Source organism: Canis lupus, chromosome 14, assembly GCF_011100685.1.
Source record: "Canis lupus familiaris isolate Mischka breed German Shepherd chromosome 14, alternate assembly UU_Cfam_GSD_1.0, whole genome shotgun sequence".
Lineage (NCBI taxonomy): Eukaryota > Metazoa > Chordata > Mammalia > Carnivora > Canidae > Canis > Canis lupus.
Window position 1 is genome coordinate 16672744 of NC_049235.1, and position 25031 is coordinate 16697774.

The window sequence follows — 25031 nt, forward strand, 5'->3', positions numbered from 1 at the left end:
ATACCTATCTTCTCTTTGTTGTTGTTGTTGTTGTTTTTTAGATTATTGATTTATTTATTTGAGACTGAGAGACAGCACAAGTGGGAAGGAGGGTCAGAGGGAGAAACAGACTCCCCACTGAGCAGGGTGCCTGACGTGGGGCTCAATCCCAGGATCCCAGGGTCATGACGTGAGCCAAAGAAAGACACTTAACCAACTGAGCCACCCAGGTGCTCCTTCTCTGCATTCTAGTTTTATCTCATATAGTTGCCATCCTTACTAGGAAGTCCTAATCATAATTCAGTATTTTAATTCACATGATTTTAGATGAAGTATACCTGGTCTCTAACTGTTGCTGTAGTAAACCCCTAATTATCCACAAAAACACACAGTTTTGAGTACATTCCTATAGATGAGACTGCTTTAATGAGAATACACTATGCCTCTATGGGCTTTTTAAATTTTTAAGTATTTTTCCTACTTTAATCTTCAATTTCATCACTTAAGCTATAGGTGTGTAATGGGAAGCTGGAATAAGATGTGATATTTGAAGAGAGTACACTGAAGAAAAGACTTTATTGGTAGAAGGAGATCATAGGGAAGGTAAGAACAGAAATAAAAAAGAGAATTCCCTTAGTAAGGAAATGATGTACTTTGCATATTAATTGTTTAGGATTTTTTTCTCACGGGAATTATTTCCATATTTCTTAAGTTAAGAAAACAGTAATCTTGGGAAAACTGAATATGTTTCAGGGGACAGGTGGAGGCAGGAGAGGGATGGATTAGATATAATAAAACTGGCAATAATGATCAGCTTGGAGAAATTAGAGAAACATCCCAGTTTAGGAACTGAAGTTGTTCTCTGATGAAAGTACCGAGATCAAGAGAAGAGGATCAATATTTCCAATTACCTTCACATTATGTTCGATTAGGCCATGAAGTAATTGAAGGACAAATCATTAGCAAATTTATCTCTAAGTGAGTAAGTATACATTATTATATATCATACAAAATGGGGTGTCGGCAACTTCTCATCAGTTTTTAGAATCAGTAACTTGATAAATACATTGCAATATAATGACCATTGAAGATTTTCTTTCACTTTATTGTTGTTATTGTTGCTGTTACTATTTCTTGCATTTCAAGAATAATTAACATTATATAATGTTTTAGTCTAATACGTATTTTGTGCTTTGATAAAGGGATGTTAAACCCACTCCAGGTTTAAATCATTCATTTTTGTTGATGTGGTTGTTGTTTTTATGTGAGTTATACATCATTTGCATATAGTTGAAAGAGTTTCATGGTTTACTATGAAAAATAGCGGTTTTTACTTTCCAGTCTTTTAGATTATTGTTTTGGATTTTCCTCTGAACATCTAATAAGACTTTCTTTTATTACTGCCTCTTCTTATTCATCTTTTGGCATCACCCATTGACTCCTACAGTGGAAAACCTGAAGTTAGTGTTTGTTAGTTTTTTTTTTTTTTTCATTATTCCATTTTTAACAACTGAATGCATCCTATCCTGCTCTACTCTCTCTCATCCTTTCAGTGTAGGGACATTATAACTTAGATTATATCAGAAGTTCAATATTTACATTATTATGTCAATATAAATCTTATTTGTACCTGAGGCATGTAGTATTCTGTGATTACTTTTCCCCTTCATTTCAACTTTTGGTTTCCCTGAAATTAATAATAATTTCCCATTTTCCATTTCCACTATTAATTTAAGGCCTTCTCAAGCCTCTGCCTGGTGTTCCTCCCTCCACTGGCTTCCTGGGATGCCCTTCCACTCTCTCCTAGTAGGGTGGAGCTCTCTTTTCCTCCAGCTCGTGTTGTTTTATTTTGGGAGAACATAGTTTCTAATAGCTTCTTGGGAAAGAGTGTGTGGAAGATTTTTTTTGAGATATTGCATTTCTGAAAATATCTTTATTCTGCTGCACTTGTGTTTGATTGACATTTTGACTGGATACAGAATTCTTGGTTGGAAATAATTTTATTAGAATTTCAGTAGGATTGCTCCATTGTTGCTAGTTTCCATTGTTTTTGTTAAAATAGATTTCTTTATTTCCAGTCTTCTGAAGTTTCATGATGAAGCAAAAAATAGAGCAGGATGCCATTTTATTTTCATTTGCACCTTTCCAATTTGGACACTCCTGTCTTTATGTTCTTCTTCTTTTTTTAATATTTTCATTGAGATGCAATTCTCATAACAGAATTCACTTTTTTAAAGTGTATATGTCAGTTGTTTTTAGTATATTCACACAATTTTGGAATCATTACTATTTGATTTTAGAAAATTGTATCCCCCTAACCAGAAGCCCCTGCCTATTAGCAGTCACTTTTAATTCTCTCCCTTTCCAACCCCAGGGAAATATTAATCTACTTTATGTCTCTGTGGATTTTCTTGGACATTACATATAAATGGAATCATTACTATGTGACTTTTTGTAGTAGACTATTTTCACCCAGTGTTTTTTTTTTTTTTTTTAAGATTTTATTTATTTATTCATGAGAGACATACAGAGAGAGAGAGGTAGAGAGAGAAGCAGGCTCCATGCAAGGAGCCCAATGCGGGACTCGATCCCAGGTCTCCAGGATCAGAACACCCTGGGTTGCAGGCAGCACCAAACCGCTGCGCCACCAGGGCTGCCCTCCCAGTGTTATGTTTTTGAAGTTCATCCATATTTTAATATGTATCAGTCTTTTTTTTTTTTTTTTTTAATGTGGTATTCCATGGTATAGATATATCACATCAGTCATCTGATGACCTCTGTCTTTAAGTTTTTGAAAGACTGTCAAACTGTTTTTGGCATCTAACCACCAGGGTTTGGGGAGGTTCCAGTTTTTCCACACCCTCAGCAATACTTGTCTGTCTTTTTTATTACAAGTGGATGTTTGATGGTTTCTTCTTCTCATTCTTTGAATTTCTCTGCCAACTAATGATGTTGAGCATTTTTTAGTGCACACATGTTCTCCTGTTTCAAGAAACTATCTTAAATTATTTTGTTTTCATTTCCTCCATTTTCTTTTTTCTTTGGATCTTTTATTATTTAAATGTTGAACCTCCTGTATTGTTGCTCTTTTAATTTTCTTTGTCTTTTTTTTTTTTCTATTTTCTAATTATTTTCCTGTTAGCCCACCCTTCAGGGGCATTTTCTCAACTTAGTGTTTCATCTCTGCTGTTGAGGGCTTTACATTTTAATATTATTTCTGAGATACCTTTTGTGCTCAAAATATTCCATTTTATAATATCCTTATCTTGTTTCAAGGTTGCAGTATCTTTTCTTATCTCCTGAATTAGTATTCAGGACTAAAAGACTAAAAGTATTAACTAGTCTTTTTTTATTTTTTAAAGAATTTTATTTATCTATTCATGAGAGACACAGAGAGAGAGAGAGAGGCAGAGACATAGGCAGAGAGAGAAGCAGACTCCATGCAGGGTGCCCGATGTGGGGTTCGATTCTGGGACTCCAGGATCACGCCCCGGACTGAAGGCAGGTGCTTAACCACTGAGCCACCTAGGTGTCCCTAATACTAGTCTTTTTGAAGTTTTCTTCACAGTATTTTCTCTGTTTCTACCAAACAATTACTATTTTTCTTTTAGTTTGTTCTAGTCTCTGGTGTAAATATTAGAGGCTTTGGTTTGATAGCTGGTGGTTCTTGGTTGTCTGGTCACACTGAAATATGGTAGAGTAACAATGTTTAAGTTGAGAACTTCAAGTGGGTAGCTGGTTTACCATTCATTTCACTGTAGGAACTGATGAAGCCATTTTGCTGAGAAATCCTTGACCCTAGTATCCATCTTTTCCTGCATTGCTAAAAGATTCCTAGTGAAGATTCTTCTGAACTCCTGCCTGGAGGAGAGAGGTCTAGCTGCCACTGTTCTGGAAGCAGAATGGGGTTTAGGACCCCATGTAATTAACCGGTTTCAGGATGGTATCCCTGTTCCTGTCTAGTTGAGTTTTCCAGTTCAGACACTCTGTTTTAACCTCTTTAGGTTTGAGAGAGGCAGTTATATATGTAAGCAGAGTGGGAAAGAGATCTAAAGATTAAATAACTACTGAAAAGACTTTCAACCAACCAATCTCTCACATTTTAGACCTCTGCATATAGACCTATTCATTCCCATGTCCTGGTGCCACCAACCCCTGAGCTGTTTGGTTGTTCTGTTTACAAATAGGGCTACATCTAGGCTTTCCCCTCTGCCAGGTTAATAAATAATCTATTTTTTGTGTTTTGTTATGCTAAATATGCTACCATCTGTTTTGGAGCTTCTAAAATTTGGCGTGGGTTTCAAGAGGATGCAAAGTAGGTGTATATGTTTAGTTTTCCATCTTTACCTTGGAATCTCATCAATTCTTAATAAGTTTAAATATGAACAAATGCTTGAGCTTCTCATTGTATAAACCACTGTGTAATTAGATCATTTTTTTCACATTGATGGTTGAAGGCATATAAATCTTTGCTATTTATCAATTGTCAGAGTTCATCAAATGTGATGAGGCTAGTGGGAGTGAAGATATTTATATTAACTCTTATTAGATTATTGTTCCATAAGTAAAATTTTAGGAACAAGAGCAGTGTCTAAAGTGCGAGTGTGCCTTTTGTAGGATGTCCTGTCTTGATGGAAAATATTTTTGCTTGTTAACTGGTTGGTTAATTGTTATTTTGTTCATTTTTTTTGTTATAATTTGTTATGATTGTGGATGTCGATATACTGTATAAGTATAAACATATATTTGATACTATTTTAAAGGCAATAAGAATATTTTTACAAAGTAAGTATATGTATAGAAAAATAAGCAATGGTGAAGGGTTCTGGTTTTTAAATTAATTATTAAGAACATATGAGGCTCAGGGGGTTGCTTAGTCCATTAAACGTCTGACTCTTCATTTTGGCTCAGCGCATGAACCCTGAGGGGTTCTCAGATCCAGTCCCATGTTGGGCTGTGTGCTGGTTGTGGAACCTACTTGAGATTCTCTCTCTCTCCCCCCTTCTGTCCCTCCCCCCTTAAAAAAAGTATTAAGAAGGTATAGATTGCTTGTTTAGCTGGGTTCATTGTGGTTTTGGTTGCTTTGCATAGAGACCTCCTTTTTAGAAAATGAATGTTCTCAGTTAACATCCAACTTCAAGGGAGTAATTTCCTTTTTTTTTTTTTTCCTACTGGCAGGTACAAGTCTAGTTAGAAATCCCCAAAAGATGGTCATTCAGAAACTGAGAAATTAGTTTGTTATGGCAGCTATTTGCTAAATAAGAATTTTCCATCTTCTGGATTTTTCCTTTTCTCTTGATTAAATGCTCTTTGTTTTAAAGCTTTGGATCTCAGCTGTTAGCTTCACTTTAGCAATTAGGGATATTTTGAAGATTGAGTTGGTTCTCTCTATTCCTCCTTCTAATTCTCTACCCTTTTTACTTGGATAAAGAAATTAAAAGCATCAAAGAACAATAAAATGTTGAGTAGTCTTTAGCTAGAATTTAGAAGGTATGTTAAGGAAAGATACTAATTCTAACAATAAAATAGAAGTCAATAATGCTGTGGAAAAGAGGCATGGTGAAAGATGATTAGTAACAGAATATTTATTAGAAGAAAAGAAAGGACTAAGGATTTTTTTTTATATAATCAGATTTCACCTGAGTAAAAATACCATGAAATGAGTTATATCTTGGAATGGGTGAAAAGAACAACATAATCATTCTTATTTGTCATCAAGACATCTGGTAAGATGAATGGGCATCTAGTCTCTCTGAGGGCAGGTGCTGGTTGCTCTTTTGGTATATCTTGTAGTAAAATTACAGTGGGAATTCTATAAATCTTTGCCAAATTAATATTATTTCTATAGAGTAGATGCATCAGACATGATTTTGTGTGTGTGTATGTGTGTGTGTAACAAATGTAGAGTTTAAGATTTTCATTAAAACACACAGAATGTGACGGACTCAGAGACATGGGGTCTATATCCTCCTTTAAAGGAGGACTTGCTTCCTAGCTACAGGAAATAGTCACCTGAATGGTTCCCCCTCTCAGCAGCTCCAGGATCTAAAGAGGCCATGCCTTCTTCCAGGCATCCTGGATCTGGTCATTTCTGCTCAATGCAGGGCAGCTCTGGTGCCAGGTTGACCAAGGCTTTATTGACCTGCATCACACCTACATTTCCTTTGTCTAATCCTGTTTGCTTATCCTTCCTTCCACCTAATAAACACATTTTATTTCTTTTACATAGTAAGTATGTTGTACTCCCAAACTCCATTGGGAGAACCCAAGACAGAGTCATAAAGATTAATTTAAACATATGATTTAACCCTATAATTTAACAGGGATTTATTCTCTTTTAGGGGGTTACAGAAATATGGGGTTCAGACTTAAATATCCAAGTATATCAGATATCATACCAGAAAATCATAAGATGTTCAGAGTTCAGAGGGGGCAAAAAATACACAGTATGGCAGAAACTTCTAGAAAAAATAACTTTAGATGAGAGATAGTTGAATGAGTTCATGAAATTGTAGCATGCCTTTGAAGTTACTAAATCCTTGACTGCAAGTTTTTTTATAAGTCAGTGCATTGATAAGCACTGTGTGTTGTATGGAAGTGTTGAATCACTGTATTGTATACATGGAACCTAACATAACACTGCATGTTAATCATACTGGAGTTAAAATTTTAAAAAGTCATTGCAAATGTATATTCATCTATGTATTTAATAGTCCTATTATGTTATCAGTGGGAAAATGTGAGTATTATTTGCCTAATGTAGAATACTGTATTCTTCTCTAATATTCAGATCCCAATTCCTATAGAAAGATCTTGCCTCCTTTCCATTTTGAACTTAGGTCTGGTGATGTTGATGTCTTTGGCCAGTAAATTGTAAGAAAGAGTTATTTGTTATCAGAGCATATATAACCTGCCCTGTCCTGACTGATATACCCTAAGTTACTAAGTATCAACCCCAGAGAAAGTGGATACTACCATATGTTGTATTTCAGGACATATTTTATGAGTCATGCTCAGATGCATGTTGTGTGTGTATGTGTATGTGTGTTTGTTTATGTGTATACTATGCTCATATACTATATATGCTATTTTTTAAATTTTTAAAAAACTCACAGAAGTTAGTGCTACCATTGTTTTGAAATCAAGAAATGTGGCTATGTATCTGTTTGTATCCACATTTTGAAATTCACATGCCCTTTGTCTTGATATAAAAATCTCATGCTTTTCTTTGATATCATTTTAAACCTTAGATAAATGTAGAATTCTTAATAAGACAAATTTAAATGATTTTAAAAGATTTTATTAAACACTTGGTTCTGTTTTTTTAACAGTTAAAAAAACCACATGTTTTATCAGTGAGAGCATTAAATCAGCTTGCTTACCACAAGCTTTTGTATCATAGATTCAAGAATCAAGGACAAATATGGTTACCTTCCATGTCATGTATTGTTTCTGCTATATTTTTCTTGATAAAAATGATTACAACCAGCTTCATATATTAAGTATGATAATTACATGCCAGGCCTATGGATTTATTTGGAAGTAAATATTTAGATATTTTGTCCAAGATTTTTCTAGTATGATTTTCTGAAAATTTTTTTTGCAACTGTTTCAAATTCGGGCACCATTATCTTGTTTTACATTTATGAGACTGTCTTTCAAATGGTATTTTCAAACACAACATCAGGAAAATACTACCTGAATTCATCCTAAACAGAGTTGGTGAGATTTTATTCTTTTTCTTGAAATTTTTTCCAGTAACCATTTTATGGCAAATTGCACTAAGTCAAGAGAATGAAAAGGTATTTTTAGCTCTGATTCATGGAATACATAACTAGATTTTGGCATAGAAGCTTAAAACATATCATGAAGAGCAATAATGTCGGTCGTTGATTCTTGAAGTTCAAGATTCGTATTCAAAACATCAACTATATCTGCCAAAGATGTCAAGCTCCTGGGAAAGTTATTATCTTTAACTTGCAAAGTTTGCAAGTGTCTAATGATTGAGAAAAAAAAAGGTAAAAGTTCTTTTTAAGAATATCTTTAATTTCATACTATGCATAGTAAGGAATTAAGCACATTTTTTTTTTTATTTTGTCCATGAATTGAGCAAAGTCAGTAACAAAAACATGAAAAAAAATTAACAGGGTTAAATTTTTATGACAGGTAAATCAGCAATTTGACTTTTGGCTGTAGATCCTGAAAAAGAGATATTTTAGAATTTCTACTCTACTTTAACTTTGGAAGTGGTCACAATATAAGAATTCATGAATTTGGGATTCCTATCCCCCCACCCCCACCCCTGTGATCTGAGGCCTTCTTATTCTTTGTTATTAAAAGAACTACTTGAAACAAAACTTTGACAGTTTTCTGGAGTTTTAACAACATGTTTTACTACTCTTCAGTTTCTTTCATTTCATAACACCATAATCTGCAGGTAAAAACTTGCATTGAAAAAAATAATGTTGGTGTGAACCTTGTACTCACTTGAGTTTGAGAGATCCAAATTACTTTGCCCCTTTATGTACTATACTGAAATAATTACATTTGTGCTTAGTAACTACATAAGCTTACAGCTGTGCTTATGCCTCAGGTGTGTCACAAGAATAGTGATATAAATGGCCTTTTTCATCATGTATAACAGACATTTCACTGTTTGCCAGGACTTTTTCTGAAAGCTTTGTCCTTTTATTCTCTGTGTATTTCCACCAACCAGGAGGATTTATTTTTTTATTTTTTTTTAAGATTTTATTTATTAATGAGAGAGAGAGGGAGGGAGAGAGAGAGAGAGAGGCAGAGACATAGGCAGAGGGAGAAGTAGGCTCCACACAGGAGCCTGATGTGGGACTCGATCCTGGGACTCCAGGATCACGCCGTGGGCCGAAGGCAGGCGCTAAACCGCTGAGCCACTCAGGTGTCCCTAACCAGGAGGATTTAAATGAGCTCTACCTTTGTAATATAAATTTATTTTTAAGACTGTTCCTCTAATTCAGAGGTTTTTTACGCGTCCCTTTTATATGTCCCTTTTCTATAGCCCACAACCCTTGCCCCATAAATAATCAGATATTTATAACTGCATTTAACAACTCCAAAGTATTTTGTATTATAAATTCTTAGTAATATTACTTCTAATATATCCCTTTGTATTTCCTTGGGGGAGAAAACCTTCTAATATTTTTACTGCTGGATTAAGTGATACGAACAGGTTATAAATATTTCATTATAGGTAAGAAGAGGAAGAGTATTACATTTATGTGACTGTCATTCTTATTTCCCTCAGACTTATCACTGAGGTCCTACATAGTGAATAGTTTTTATTCATTTTTATGCATTTTACAATACTTCCATTCTAAGATTTTGAAAATGTATTTTGATTTTCATTCACTTTGCTTAAAAAAAAGTGAGAATTTAACAAATTATAATTGCTTACTATCTTCATTGAATTATGTGTTTCAGAGTTACAGTTTTTAAAATCAGAAAACCGTGTACCTGAAGCTCATTGTAGTGTAACTTATAACGTTTTCTGAACCACACATCTGGTATAATCAGTCCATAGGTGGGTGTTGCTCTTACCCCTGAGAACCAGTATTATAAAACGAAACCTCCTCTGTTGTGCTTCACAGTTAGTGAAACTGATCCCAGACTGACACCTTTGATTCTTTTACCTTCCCTTCCCTCACCTCTTTACTGTCCTTGTTCTTTTCTCTCTTCCATTTTAGTTCTCTGTTTATAACTTTTCCCCCTCGTGTCACTTTTTTCGTATAATTTCAGGATCTCCCCTATTTCTAGCAGGGCAACTACAGAAGGTGTTTTCAGAGTTAAGATATTCCCAAAAACTCTTTCAGTCATTTTCTTTTCTCTTTGATCTCCTCCTTGGACTCCAGAAAATTTTATGTGGCCCACTTTGTTAACCTTTTTTTCTTTCCCCAAATTTTTGAGGATGTTGGATGATCAGAGCATTCCATTCTTTGTACCCACTGGCTTTTTAGTTTTCCTTTTAAAACGTCAAACTGGCTTCAAAATAATAGGAACATCTTTTTAAAGTGGCTATTTGACTCCATTAAAATTTATTATTGGTTTAGGCTTGTGAATGGTTTCCCAGAGGGCATATAAACCATACTGGGTAGCTCTTTCCTTCACTGTTTCAAGAGAAAACATTTTACACATTCTTCTGATGCAGGAGTAACATATATTTTTGTAGAACTACAATGTTCTACTTTGGGAAGATCCCCTCAATTCTCTTGAGACTTTCCAAATTCATACTTTGAATTTATTTATTTTTAAAGAGGAAATAATGTGTACCTCCTAGAAGTTTTATAAACTAAATAAGTTCTAGAGATGTAGATATGGATACAGATACATGTTTCATATATGGATAAGCCCATACAATATTGAAACTACTTCAGACATGAACCGTTAGAGCATGAACATCTACATTCTTTTGATCAGAGAAGAATGGCTCACAACAGTCTTACTGCCTGGGTAGAGCTGTATAATCTGTCTACCCATACTGTCATTGCCAGAAGCCAAATAGTAAGTTTTTTGTTTTAATGGAAAAGATCTTTCAAGTTCCTGGTTTTACATGATGGGTGTGTGGTTGGAAATGCTTCCTGTTCCAGTCACCAGCCCCAGGCTGCCCGTGCATTTTGGATTCTGAAATGACAGCTGAAACCAATTAGGCAGAATTATAGGATAGCTAAGTCACATATAGGTTTATTATGACCAAAAAGGAGAAGGAGGACACATTAAATGATTTCAAAAATGGCTAATTTAATTAGGAATGAGCCACAGCACTGGGATAGCTGTGGGAGGATTTTTGTGTAGTACCAACCACAGGGATGTGGCTGTGTGTCAGCCATCCTGCCCTCCACAGGGAATATGTGTGGTTTACTGGGTAGAATTTCAAACATTTCCTAAGTGGCTAAAACCAGGTAAAAATAAAATAACCCAGAAATAGACTTTGTAATATGGAAAATAATCCTGTGCAGGAACAGCTGAATGTTTGAGAGTATTCCACTTGGGAATTTATCTTTAAGTGATGATAGGATAGATTGAAAGACCATATTACTGCTATTGTCATACCATGTCCCATGATGCAGTTTGAGGCACAATAATCTAGTAGTAATTAGAATTTCTACTTCAGAGGAAAGAGATAGCACTTTTGTACTTGTTCATGAATGTCTTGTTTTTGTCATTAACGATAAGGGATTCCAGTGTATTAGCATAAAGACCAAATAACATTTGACAGAATACTGACAGTTTTATTTTATAACCACTGTTTAAAAAATGGGCCCCTTTGGTATGTAGTGGGTACAGACTTCCTCTGTAAAGCATCTTAAATGGCTGTGATTTTGTTTTAAAGGTAAAGTTGATTAATGCTTCTTTTTATTTTTCTTCTCACTAATGAATGATGCTCACATATTGTAACTAACAACATTAAAATTTCATTAATTATGATTTGGGAATGAAATAGATGAGGACTATAAAGCTTAATGGAAAAAATGCCATTTCAAAGTCAATTTAAACCTGTGGACTTTATATCAGAGCAGTTTGAAACTAACTGCTCGGTAATTTGATGTATTAATTCTTACAGCAATGTAGGCTGATTAAAACAGAGATTATAGCTAGAGGAGAATGGCATTGATTGCTGTAGAAGAAAGGAGGGCTCAACTTCTATAAGTTTTCTTCAATTGCCTCTAGCAGCAACTATTCTCCAGTGAATTACAGGACTTTAATGAGCTGTAGGTGAAATAGATTAAAAACTAAAATGATCGTGAGTTCCACCAAAGTTCACAGCTACCCTTCAAGTATGGTTTTAGTTAGAATGCCTGTGGTTTTTTCCAGACCTGGGACAATGGTAATGAAGGTGACATTAGCCAGTAATAGAGGAAGCCTCACAAGTAAACATCTGCCACAGTTGCTGCTTTGGTCACACTAACTGCCACCATTGTGGCCATTAATTTGAGGACCACCTGCACCATCACCAAAGAGGGGAAATAATTGCTCTTGTTCTTTGAAGCTTGCAATCGTTTTCACATGATCTCTTACTAGTATTATTTAAAGGTTCTTTATAATGAGTCACTTACTTGGGAGAGAAAGGAGTGTCTAGAATCAAACAGGGATAAGGACTAGGGAGCTTCATAAATAATCAACAGTCAGTCAGGGAAAGGCAGGGGGGCTCTATATTTTTAGGCTTCCAATTGGCACATGTTTATGAACTAGTTGTTAACATATCCCATCTTTTTTTAATCATGTTCCCACTTATTTTATGTTGTAAAATCAAGTTTTCATGAATTTCAAAATGAAACTATAACAGCCTTGGTGTTTAAACATAAAGTAAGCCTATCCCTTAAGAATAAGGAAATTCAGAATTAGTCTTATTATCTTATAGAATCTTTCCATATTCTTGCTCTTGTGTGTTTTGTAATGATATAAAAATTATACCAGGCTTGAATATAGTGACTTCTCCTCTCATTGTCAAAATGGAAAAGTAAGTGAAACAGAAGCAAAGGCTGTGGAGGCTAAGCTGAACATAACTTCAGAATGAGGATTTCTGTTGGTTATCCCCATGGAAAGACTTCCTTATTTTTAGCCTACATGCTAAAAATAGTGCTGTGCTATTTTCAATGTCATATTTTGGCAGTGCTTCTGAAGAACACCAAAATTAACTGCCAAATATAGCGGGCACCAGGCTTAACAGTATAGGACAATGGAAACAAATGCCTATCTTTGGGAAGGGGCTTTATTTGGATCCCTGCTTGATGAGAACAGCAAAAGCATAATTCCTCCGAAAAACTTGATGTTTCCTGAAGAGGAGGTTTGATCATTTGAAAGTCCACAATCAGAAAACCTCACTTCATGGATAATATGTTGATTAAAAAAAGAAACAGAAGCACCTACCGAATGGTGAAGCCTCCTTGACAATGGGCATACACTTCTCTCTGGCCTGGAATATCGGCAAAATTTCATTTCCATGAAGTTCTCTGAGTTTGTGGTCTCCAGAGGGCCTTTTTACCAGTGGCCTTCAGTGGAGGGATACTGCTGCTTTCTCCTGACCCCAAGTCAGTTTCAAACAGTAAGGAGCTGGCAGTGGAAGCTGTGAAGAGCTGAGTGTTGTAGTCTAGCTTGTTTCTTGTCTTTTCCTCTGGCTGGCCTCTCTTTTCCTGCCTTCTTTAAAGGTCTGTTCTCCACTAAGGCCTGTTTTGAAATGGATATTATATCCATAATTTGTCTTTTTAGTTTTCTTTCATCTGTTCTCCTGGAAGTCTCACAGATATTAATCATGCAGTTCTCAGGTCTGCGTATAATTGAAATTAACAGAAACTGTACTGTGTGAAAGCATAAAAAGTCTTTCCAATTTTCTGTGGTCTTTCTATATCCTGCCTTTTTATAAAGGGAGATTTCTCTCCTGCTTTCCAAAGTGATCCAACCCACAAAGTAATCAAATCAGTATGGGGAAACCCAAATTATAAATGTGGCAAATTCCTTTACAGAGAGCATTTATGTTCAGGATATTAGGAGTTCAGATTTGTTCCACAAATTCCTTCTCCTAGAAATACCTATGTTAAATAGCCAAATAAATGCTACCTGATGGGTAATCGACAGAGAGGAAGGAGGAAACTCATTTTGAAAGATATATATGCTAGTGTGGGGATTGAGCCTTTAAAACCCCTTTCTGCTCCCACTCTCTTTCTTGGTCTTTAAGTCTAGCCATACTTGATAGCTTCATTTAAAACCATCCACTACATGGAAGATTGATGAGGTGTTCTTAGGCATTCAGGTATAAACCTGTCAGACACAAGTGCTTCTAAAGGCATTACCCTGAGGAACAGCAGCGATGATGGTTTAGGAACATGAGGTGAAGTATAATGTAGTGAAAGCAAGAGATGTTAGCCAAGAGCCAAGACAGAGCTGGGAGGGTGAAGAGGAATTGTGTTTGATCTGCAGCCACCAGGTGTCTAGTCTAGTGACCTGCTCCTTTTCATATCAAAATAAGAAATAGCCAGAAATTAAGCCAGATGGATCTGAGATTATCTGTGTCTTATCAAGGGATACTGATCTGTTGGTCATATGCCATAGAGGCCTTCTGTTTAAACCCAGGATGACTTTTAAAAATGGAATGACAAAGAAGTATCTTCTAGCATTATTATTAAGTTTAGTACTGTATTTCTGAGCCAATGCAAATCATAAAGATCATATAATCCAATGAGTTGACCTAAGGAAAGAAGTAAGAAAGAAGAGATGTAATGAAATTTGTAATTTAGGCACATCTAATGTAGATCCAGGCATGATACTCTATATTAAAGAGAGAGAGAGAGAGAGAAGAAACCATTTTTAATGCAGGTAGAACGGAAGTTTTCCAGGGTACAAAGTGGGACCTTGTACTATCTCTTTTCTCTTTTTCCAAATGAGAGGTTGACTGTGTATTTCCTAAATGTAGTCTCACTAGTTGTATACAAAGTGCAATGAGAATGTCTGGTTATGCAGACAGGAAGAATACTATGTGAGGATGAAAGTACCCCCAGGAGTTCCAGGTTTCTTTTTTTTTTTTTTTTTTTAATTCATGAGAGACACAGAGAGAAAAAGAAGCAGAGACACAGGCAGAGGGAGAAGCAGGCTCTATACAGGGAGCCCGATGTGGGGCTCGATCCCGGGTTTCCAGGATCATGCCCTGTGCTGAAGTTGGCACTAAACCGCTGAGCCACCTGGGTTGCCCAAGGTCCAGTTTTTTAGTGTGTTTATCATTACATTTTTAATTGTAATCCTCCCAAATATCCCACTACTCTAAACACACCACAGAAAATCGTCATCATCAACATCACTGTCAACAACATCATCATCATCATCATTATCATCATCATCATCTATAGCATCTACCATGTTCTGGGTAGTGTTCTGAAACTATTATGATATTACTCATTAATTTTTATAAATACCCTTTGAGGTAGATGTCTGAGGATTATTCTCAGTACACGCATGAAGATCCTGATATACAGAAGTTATGTAATCTGCCCAAGGTTACACAGCTAGACAGCCATGTGTATATGCATGTGATGTATAGGCACACACAAACACACATTTTGATGCCATACATCTAAGGAACGATGAATTTTAAAATTTAGAAGTTTAGAAAATTCTTTATTAAATTTCTCAAGATCTCATTTTGGAGAAGCCTCTTCTGTGCAATTCATAATGCTTATGTTCATGTACTTAGAAGGATATTATGTGTACTTTGAGGATCAGGACTGTTTAAACCCACTCTTGATAGGTTTCTTTCTTCATGAAAGAAGAAAGTTTTTTTCTTTCAAATTTTTATTTAAGTTCCAATTAATTAACATACAGTGTAATATTAATTTCAGGTGTAGTATTTAGTGATTTCAACATTAAATAACACACAACACCCAGTGCTCATCACAAGTGCCCCCCTTAATCCCTATCACCTATTTAACTCATCCTCCTGCCCACTTCCCTTTGGCAACCCTGTATGTTTTCTGTGTAGTTAAGAGTGTTTTATGGTTTGCCTTGCTCTCTTTTACTTCTCCTATGTTCATTTGTTTTGTTTTTTAAATTCCATCGACATGATGAATGAATAAAGAAGTTGTAGTGTAATTTTCAATATAATATTACTCAGCCATAAAAAAGAATGAAATCTTGCTATTTGCAACAATGTAGATGGAGCTAGAGAGTATTATGCTAATCAAAAAGTCAGTCAGAGAAAGACAAATACCATACAATTTTGCTCATGTGGAATTTTGAAAAATTTTAAATGAAAAGCTTGAATACTTTTTTGGAAAAAATTATAATAGTTCACAACTCTGTAAAATCTTTAGACTGTAAGATCTATGAGAGCAGAGACTTTGTCTTACATATTTATACAAAATCAGCATTAAGTATATCTTAGTTATATAATTAACATTTAATAAATCTAAATAAGTCAAATATATAATACTGGGAAGATTTTGTACCCAACACCATTCCACTTCTTTAATCTTTTAATTTTAGAAGTTGAACTATATTTCTTCATTCCTAGCTTTAATCTTGCTTGGTACTGATATGTTAGCCTTTTAATACAATATTAAATTATAGTATCTACTGTCTCTGGTCAGAAAGAGGTTGGTTTAGCTCTTGTTACCTCTCTGCTGTTTTTGCCTAGCTCCACATTGCAACCTTGAAGGTGTGGGAAGCATTTTATGTTTGTTTTTTTTTTCCTCTGGGGTAATTTTTATCTGCTACTTGAAGGTTTGGAAGATTTTCTATTAAACCTATCTGAACTTGGGTGCTTTTTTTAGGTATAGCTCTTCAATTTTTATCTCTTGTAGAATCCAATTCCATAAGTTATGTTTTTTTAAGAGACATAAGTTTTTATCGAAGTATCCAATGTCTTGGTTTAAAGATGTGTGTAATGCTCTTTAGTTTATAGTATTATATGTTTATAGTATATTTTTAAATCTTCACATTCTTAGTTGTGTCATTTTTCTTATACTTAACACTGCATCTTAACAGAACACAAACACACATACACCCCACCAAATTTTCTAAGGTTTATTTGTTCTATTAGACTTTATTTTTTTTTTAAGATTTATTTATTTATTTATGATAGACAGAGAGAAAGAGAGAGAGAGAAAGAGAAAGAGGCAGACACACAGGCAGAGAGAGAAGCAGGCTCCATGCCAGGAGCCCGACGCGGGACTGGATCCCGGGACTCCAGGATTGCGCCCTGGGCCAAAGGCAGGCCCAAACCTCTGAGCCACCCAGGGATCCCCTAGACTTTAATTTTTTTTTTAAAAGATTTTATTTATTTATTCATGAGAGAGACACACAGAGGCAGAGACACAGGCAGAAGGAGAAGCAGGCTCCATGCAGGGAGCCCGATGTGGGACTCGATCATGGGTCTCCAGGATCAGGCCCTGGGCTGAAGACGGCGCTAAACCACAGAGCCACCTGGGCTGCCCGACTTTAATTTTTTTTAAATTTGAGTATAGGTGACACACAGTGTTACCTTAGTTTCAGGTGTACAACATAGTGATTCAATATCTCTCTATATAATTATGCTGTGCTCACCACAAATGGAGCCATTGGTCACATGACACTACTTTTCAAAGAATCGGGATTCTGTTTAATTGATCAAATCTGTTGCTTTCCAGTTTTCTGATTAATTAATTTCTACTGTGAACCACATTAATCCCATCTATTTTCTTTTAGTCTCTTTGTTTTTTGATATTCTCTAGCTTTAGTTTATTGGTTGTTTTATTTATTTATTTTTTAGTCATTCTTCTATTAAAATTAATGAATGATTGAAAGATCTAAATTACCCTGTCAGCAATGCTCTATTTTCTGTTGCTTTAAGATTTATGTTGTATGTAACTATCATTCATTTTTAAATAAGTTAAACATTTTTGTTTTTCTTTATTTTTAAAATTTTTTCCACAAAAATAGATTTTCTTTCTTCCTCCTTTTCTCATTCTTGCCCTTTAACTACTTGTCTCCCTTCATTATTTTATTCCTGTTATTATTGAATTTAAGGCCTTTTTGACTAGAAGAAACATTACTTGGTATAGTAGTAAGAAAGAAAAAAAATGCACTCAAACTATGATTTAGTGCTTTCTTACCATTCAGAGTTTTACTTTATGCCCACTGAAGGAGCCCTACAGATTTTAATTCTGGCACTTTTAATAAAATCTTACCTGAAATTTTTAATAAATGGGTTTCCAGATAACAATTACATCTCATTCTTCCATCTTTTTTTCTCAGATGGTCCTTACATTGTATGCTGATGATCCATGCCATCAGAGTAATAAAAAGAGAAAGTTTGCTCAGACACAGGCAATAACAACTGCATTCCAGATACTGCCTGGGAAAGAGCAAATTCATGCTGTTATTCCAATGTTGGAGATAAAAAGAATTGTATATCTTAGAGTGAATTAAATATACTACATTTTGATTTTGATTTTATCTAGTTGTAGTGAGAGGATGTAATGTGACTTTCGCTTTCCAAATTTTAAGGCTTTATCTCTGTCTAATACATTATCAAGTTTTGTGAGGATGCCATTTGCGTTTAAAAAATGTGTAGCACAAGTTTAATGGACGCAAAAGTAAACATGGTATTTAATTGTGTGATTCATATCCTTTATAACATTCCCTTTTTTTGGCCAACTCCATTTGTTGACTTTTGAAATAAGTAAACTAATCCCTCAAGATTTGTGAAATTATTAGTTTCTTCTTTTATTTTTACCAATTTTTGATATATATTGTTATGCTATGTTGTTAAGTACATTAATGTTTAATACACTTTTCTTGAATTCTATTATATCTAATATATATATTAATGTTATGATTCTTTTTTATTGATATTACCAGTATAAATAACAAAATAGAAATAACATATAGTATAAAATATATTTTTTATTTTCATCCTTTTGTTGTTTATCATTTTTAGTTTGTATCTTGGAAACAGTGTGAATTGAATTTTCTTCTTTTATAAACTGAGATTTTACATTTTTATTAGGAATTGTAACATGTCGTGGATATACAATTACTGATATAATTGGATTTTTCTTTATTGTTTTATTTGTTGTATGTGATATAAAAATTAGTTACAGTTCTTCCTCTGTGAATTTTATTGTATAATGGGCAGTATCTTAAATAATACCTCATTTTTGTTTATCATGTTGTAGGTGAAAAGTACTTTCTTATGTACTATCGAAGAGCATTTCTTCTGTCCTGTTTTCTTTCCCTTTCCTTTCCATTGGCTAACTTCTTTCATTCTCTACTCATGTCTGACTTCTTCCAGAGGCTTTTCCAAAGTCTCTACATTACAATAAGTTCCCCTGGCTATGCCCTCAAACATTACCCTGTTCTGTTCTTAAAATAATATACAATATAGTGTACTATAATTACTGGTATGTCTGTTTTTTTGGTGTTTTGTGGTTTTTTTTCCCCTGCTTGCAACTGTTCATTTGATTCTGTGTCCGTAGCGACTAGAGTAGTAACTGGAACATGATAAGGGCTCAAGTACATGATGAAGAATGAATGAATGCTAAATTTTGTTCTGTATCCTCAGCAATACCACCTGGCATGCAATAAGAACTCAGTAAAGGAGTCTGAACTATTGTCACCATGGCTATAGCAAGATTCTTGACTATTTCATAAAACTCTAAATTCTTTAATAATTGAAGCCTGATCATGGGCCATAAATACTCATGTTCAGCAGCTTTTCCTGAATCATAAAATGCTTGTTATCAATCTTATAGTATCCTCTAATAAGAGAAGAAAAATTGGAATAGCAACTCTGCATGTTTTGTGAAATTTATTTTTATTTTTATTTTTTATTTTTTTAAGATTTTACTTCTTCATGAGAATACACAGAGAGGAGAGAGAGAGAGGCAGAGACATAGGCAGAAGGAGAAGCAGGCAGGCTTCATGCAGGGAGCCGGACATGGAACTCTATCCCAGGTCTCCAGGATCATGCCCTGGGCTGAAGGTGGCGCTAAACCGCTGAGCCACCCGGGCCACCCTGATTTTCTATATAATTCATAATATGCACAGAATAAGCATTAAGAAGAAAATAAATATAATTGTGGGCAAATTGAGTTTGAGACAATAAAAGAATAACAGTGTAAGATAGATTCAGAGAACTTCCTTTAAAGTTATATATTGTGGTAAACACTGGGTGTGTTATATAAATGTTGAATCACTAAATTGTATACCTGACATTATTACATTGTCTGTTAACTAACTGGAATTTAAATAAAAACCTAAAAAACAGTTATATCTGGATATATTCATCCTAATTTATAGTTTCAAAGTATTTCTATTAATTTATAAAGTATTTTGCCAAATACATTCAGGAGTCTGGAATAATTATTAAATTATTTTTTAATGAATATAGTTAGGAGAAATTTAAATAAATTCATTGATTAATTTTCCTAGAATGATATATTTGTAGTATTTTCATCTCACACAAAATGAATAATTATAACTGGCATCTGCACTTGAAAAGTACAAGATAATGGGAAGTTTAATTGGTTTAGTGTGTATATATGTGTATGTTTTGATATAGTTTTTTTCAAGTTATGGTACTTACGTTTATCGTTTAGGTTTTTTTGTGTTAAAAATATATTTTCAATGAGGAGGAAATTAGGCACTTAGTAAGTTGTGGACATGAATTCCTTCTAATACACAGATATGTTAAATATATAACAGAGCCTAGAGATAAAGATAATGATTCAGTTGTGGTTAAAAATGAGAGGGCGGAGAAGCATTCAGCTATATACACTAAAAAATATACCCACTTGTCTTATATTTTGCTTTGTTCAGAAGGCAATGGTGACTTTGAAGTAGAAAAATATTGATTCATCATGTTATAGCCAGAGGGATGTTAATACATTTTCCCTTTTTTTCTTTTAGCACACTGATTTATGTCAGTACATGGACAAGCACCCTGGAGGGCTGCATCCAGATAATGTGAAGGTAGGAAAAGATCTTTTTCAGCTGAGGGTTAGCATTCTTCATGTGTAAATTTTTTTTTTTTTTTTTTTAGTCAAAGTCTAATTTCTCTACCATCACTTAAAAAAAATTATTGTATAAAGAGAAGTGATATTGAAGTGAACCATGATTGCTTGGTTTAGCGATTGGAAACCATGTTTAAACATTAAGTATTTTCACTGCAACACTATTGTTTAGATCTTATTCTATTTTAGTTTCATAGAGAAACATTTGCTAATAAATGAGATCCACTGGAAATGATATTGAAACACAGTTTTTAGGAGAAGAGAGTCTCAGGTAGCTTTACTTTGGAACTTCATGCTAAAGTATCAGGGAGTTTCAATATGCAATATTATGATCCAAAACAGTGTTATGGTGAGTTTATAGTATGTATTTTTTCATTTGTATGTACAAACAGATAAAAATGGTTTCCTACTGCTCTCTTTCATTTCTTCTACTACAAATTGAATTACTATGTGTCAAAAGGACTACATTTTTCTAATATTTGACTGAGCAGCCATCTTGGAAATTGTCTCAGAATTTCACACTTCAAACAGGAGACTCTTTGTTAACATATGTGAGAGAGTCAGAAGATGCCAAAGTTATATCTAAAGGTTTAATCATGTGCTCACATTTAATAATTCAAATGGCTACATTTCGTGATCCTGAGAATCAATTGAGTACTGTGGATTTACATAAAGTAGAATTTTGTCCCTTTCTTCCCATTATCTATCTACACCACTCTGAGCAAGAGGGGCCTTCTTTTCCTTGTACTACCTTTCCCTTTGCGTGTAAAAGCATTTATGTACATATAGTATTTTGTGTGTGTTTATTTTGCTCTATAAAAATGATATATATTATTATATGGCATTTAAAAGTATATCATGGATATCCTTTAAAATCAATGTATGACTATGTAGTTTAGGTTTCCTAATCACTGCATATGAATCTATAGTATTTATGAACCATAATTTTCAACTTTCTTTTTATTTACTTTTTATTTATTTATTTTTATTTATTTATTTTTTTAATAAATTTATTTTTTATTGGTGTTCAATTTACCAACATACAGAATAACACCCGGTGCTCATCCCGTCAAGTGCTCCCCTCAGTGCCCGTCACCCATTCACCCCCACCCCCCGCCCTCCTCCCCTTCCACCACCCCTAGTTCATTTCCCAGAGTTAGGAGTCTTTATGTTCTGTTTCCCTTTCTGATATTTCCCACACATTTCTTCTCCCTTCCCTTATATTCTCTTTCACTATTATTTATATTCCCCAAATGAATGAGACCATATAATGTTTGTCCTTCTCCGATTGACTTACTTCACTCAGCATAATACCCTCCAGTTCCATCCACACTGAAGCAAATGGTGGGTATTTGTCGTTTCTAGTGGCTGAGTAATATTCCATTGTATACATAAACCACATCTTCTTTATCCATTCATCTTTCGATGGACACCGAGGCTCCTTCCACAGTGGCTATTGTGGACATTGCTGCTAGAAACATCGGGGTGCAGGTGTCCTGGCGTTTCATTGCATCTGTATCTTTGGGGTAAATCCCCAACAGTGCAATTGCTGGGTCATAGGGCAGGTCTATTTTTAACTCTTTGAGGAACCTCCACACAGTTTTCCAGAGTGGCTGCACCATTTCACATTCCCACCAACAGTGTAAGAGGGTTCCCTTTTCTCCGCATCCTCTCCAACATTTGTGGTTTCCCGTCTTGTTAATTTTCCCCATTCTCACTGGTGTGAGGTGGTATCTCATTGTGGTTTGGATTTGTATTTCCCTGATGGCAAGTGATGCAGAGCATTTTCTCATATGCATGTTGGCCATGTCTATGTCTTCCTCTGTGAGATTTCTCTTCATGTCTTTTGCCCATTTCATGATTGGATTGTTTGTTTCTTTGGTGTTGAGTTTAAGAAGTTCTTTATAGATCTTGGATACTAGCCCTTTATCTGATATGTCATTTGCAAATATCTTCTCCCATTCTGTAGGTTGTCTTTTAGTTTTGTTGACTGTGTCCTTTGCTGTGCAAAAGCTTCTTATCTTGATGAAGTCCCAATAGTTCATTTTTGCTTTTGTTTCTTTTGCCTTCGTGGATGTATCTTGCAAGAAGTTACTGTGGTTGAGTTCAAAAGGGTGTTGCCTGTGTTCTCCTCTAGGATTTTGATGGAATCTTGTCTCACATTTAGATCTTTCATCCATTTTGAGTTTATCTTTGTTATTCATAGATCTTGTGTTGTTTCCAGAATGTTGCTATTATAAATGATTCTAGAGTAAATGATAGTATAAAACCTTTACATTTGTACTTCTTTTGTAGATCAGTTAATGGATTTTCTTTATTGAGAGATATGACTTCAGTTTTAATGAATTTCACTGGAACATTTGCCCACGAGGTTATAAATTATAGGAGGACTGTTTTTCTCTACTTTAGTAAGCATTGACTAACCAGTCATTAAAATTTTTGTCATTCTGATGAGCAAAATTGGAATATCTTTCATGTTAGTATTTCCTTGACTGCTAATAACATTGAGTTCCTTGTCATATTTCTTGACCAATTGTAATTATTTTGCCTGTTCTTATATATTGTCTATTTTTCTCGTTGATTTTATTTTAATAAGTTACAGATGCTTATTAATATTTGTGGCATTAATAATGAGGATTTTCACAGTGGCCAGTTATGTTGCATTATTTTAAAATGCACGAACTTGTAGCAGCCCTAAAAAAACATTGTGTTATAGATAAATAACAGAATCAATATGTATATACAGTCTGTTGTTTCATATAGATCTTTTTTGTTATGCGCTTTTGTTTTATTGATAGAGATCTTTTAAATTTTTTTATTTCGTTTTTCTTCAAAATCAGTATCCATTGATATAGTTTTTAGTAGGTAGATTGGAGAAGAAATTTTGACACATGGAAAGACTTGTCTTATTAATCTTGCCATGTTTAAGTCCAACTCCAAACATTAATATCATAACATGAACATAATTTTGTTCTTATTCTTCCTAAACAGTAAAACATCTGAAGTTGTCTCATTTACACATTAAATGTTCTCTTCTTAGGGTTGATTGGATTAAAAACCAACAGTATAGTACATCTATACTCCTGTTTCTTACCTTATCCCTGGGCATCTGTAGAGAGCCCAGCTAGTGAAACCTTCAGGGGGTACCCAGGGGCCTGCCAGCCTCAGTGGATATCAGAAGCTACTCTGAGAAAACTTTGACTTCCTGACTTCCAAATTCAGTGACAGGATTGGCATTAAAGCCCTGACTGAACCTTAAAAAAAAAAAAACAACAACAACAAAAACAAAAACCACGGCAGGGCACTTGGGGAGTTAAGCATACAACTCTTAATTTAGGCTCAGGTCATGATCTCAGGGTTGTGAGACTGAGCCCCACATCAGGCTCTGCACTTAGCACAGAGTTGGCTTGAGATTCTTTTTCTCTTCCTCTGCCCCTCTTCCTGCTCACACACTCTTGCGCTCTATACATACATACATACATACATACATACATACATAAACAAACAAATAGATAAAATATTAAAAAAAAAACCGTGGCATCACTCAATTTTTATTCTTGTTTGGTTTTCTCACCAACCTCTGTATGCCATTAGTTGTGGGCAAGTATTGGTGGAAGATTTTGTTGGTGAAACAAAGAAGAATGCTTTTTTCACAAAGCATAACCATGTTCACTATCTTCAGGCCAGGGTCACTGATGATTCTTGTGGCATTTGTAAGGTCTGCTTCTTCCATTACATTTTACTCTTCCTTTATCTCCTAATGGTTATGAGGAGATTGATCTACATGGCTGTTTTCGGTAACTAGTCTGTACTTCCTTGAAATCATGTTTCCAAAGCTCTTATCCAAGCTTTTGTCTTATTCCATGGTCATTAAATGTACTTCAGATATATCGTGTTTGCTTCCTGTTCCCAGTAGTGCCATAGCAGTAAAGTTGGTTTAATGTCTCCTGGGGTGTGGTGAGAAACTTAATGGTTAATGCGTTGTTCATTCGGCATAGAAATAATGTCAAAAATTATATGCAACACCCACAGTGAGTCTGGATATTAGTCAAATAGAGCAGGAATTATACGCACTCAGAAGTTGTTTGATGTGGTCACAGATGGATGCTCTACTACATTTTTGCCTTTAAAAGAGCATAGTATGATTTACCTCTTCTTATGTCTTTTTGAATAATTGAAAGTCAGCAAAATATATTGATATATGGTATGTCTTTACCTGTAGCTATTGAAAATCTTGGCTCCTTGAGGATTTGCCAAAATGCACTGGACAATCTCAGTTCTTGGAATATTTAAAGGTATAAGAAAGCTCCATAGTGGTTTGAAGGTCTTCAAATTTGGCTCCATGGCAGAATCACCTGCAAAACTTTAAATATATATATATATATATATATATACACACACACACACACACACTCTCTCTCTCTCTCTCTCTCTCTCTCTCTCTTTTCTCATCTCCTAGAATTGGAATCAGATTTTTAAAAAAGATTTTATTTATTATTTTATGAGAGACACACAGAGAGAGGTAGAGACATGGGCAGGGGA

The 25031-nt window shown here is 34.7% G+C and overlaps 1 protein-coding gene across 11 annotated transcripts in view; it reads left to right on the forward strand.

Annotated features, from left to right (window-relative positions):
- CDK14 (cyclin dependent kinase 14) overlaps nucleotides 1–25031 on the forward strand; it is a 722239-nt gene that overhangs the window by 415986 nt on the left and 281222 nt on the right. For all 11 annotated transcript variants that reach the window (XR_005369364.1, XM_038556760.1, XM_038556759.1 and 8 more), the window contains one exon: nucleotides 20386–20448. Coding sequence is in view for 10 of the 11 variants with exons in the window: in XM_038556760.1 (XP_038412688.1) it covers nucleotides 20386–20448 (63 nt within the window). In the remaining variant the exon portion in view is untranslated. The remainder of the gene's footprint in view (nucleotides 1–20385; nucleotides 20449–25031) is intronic.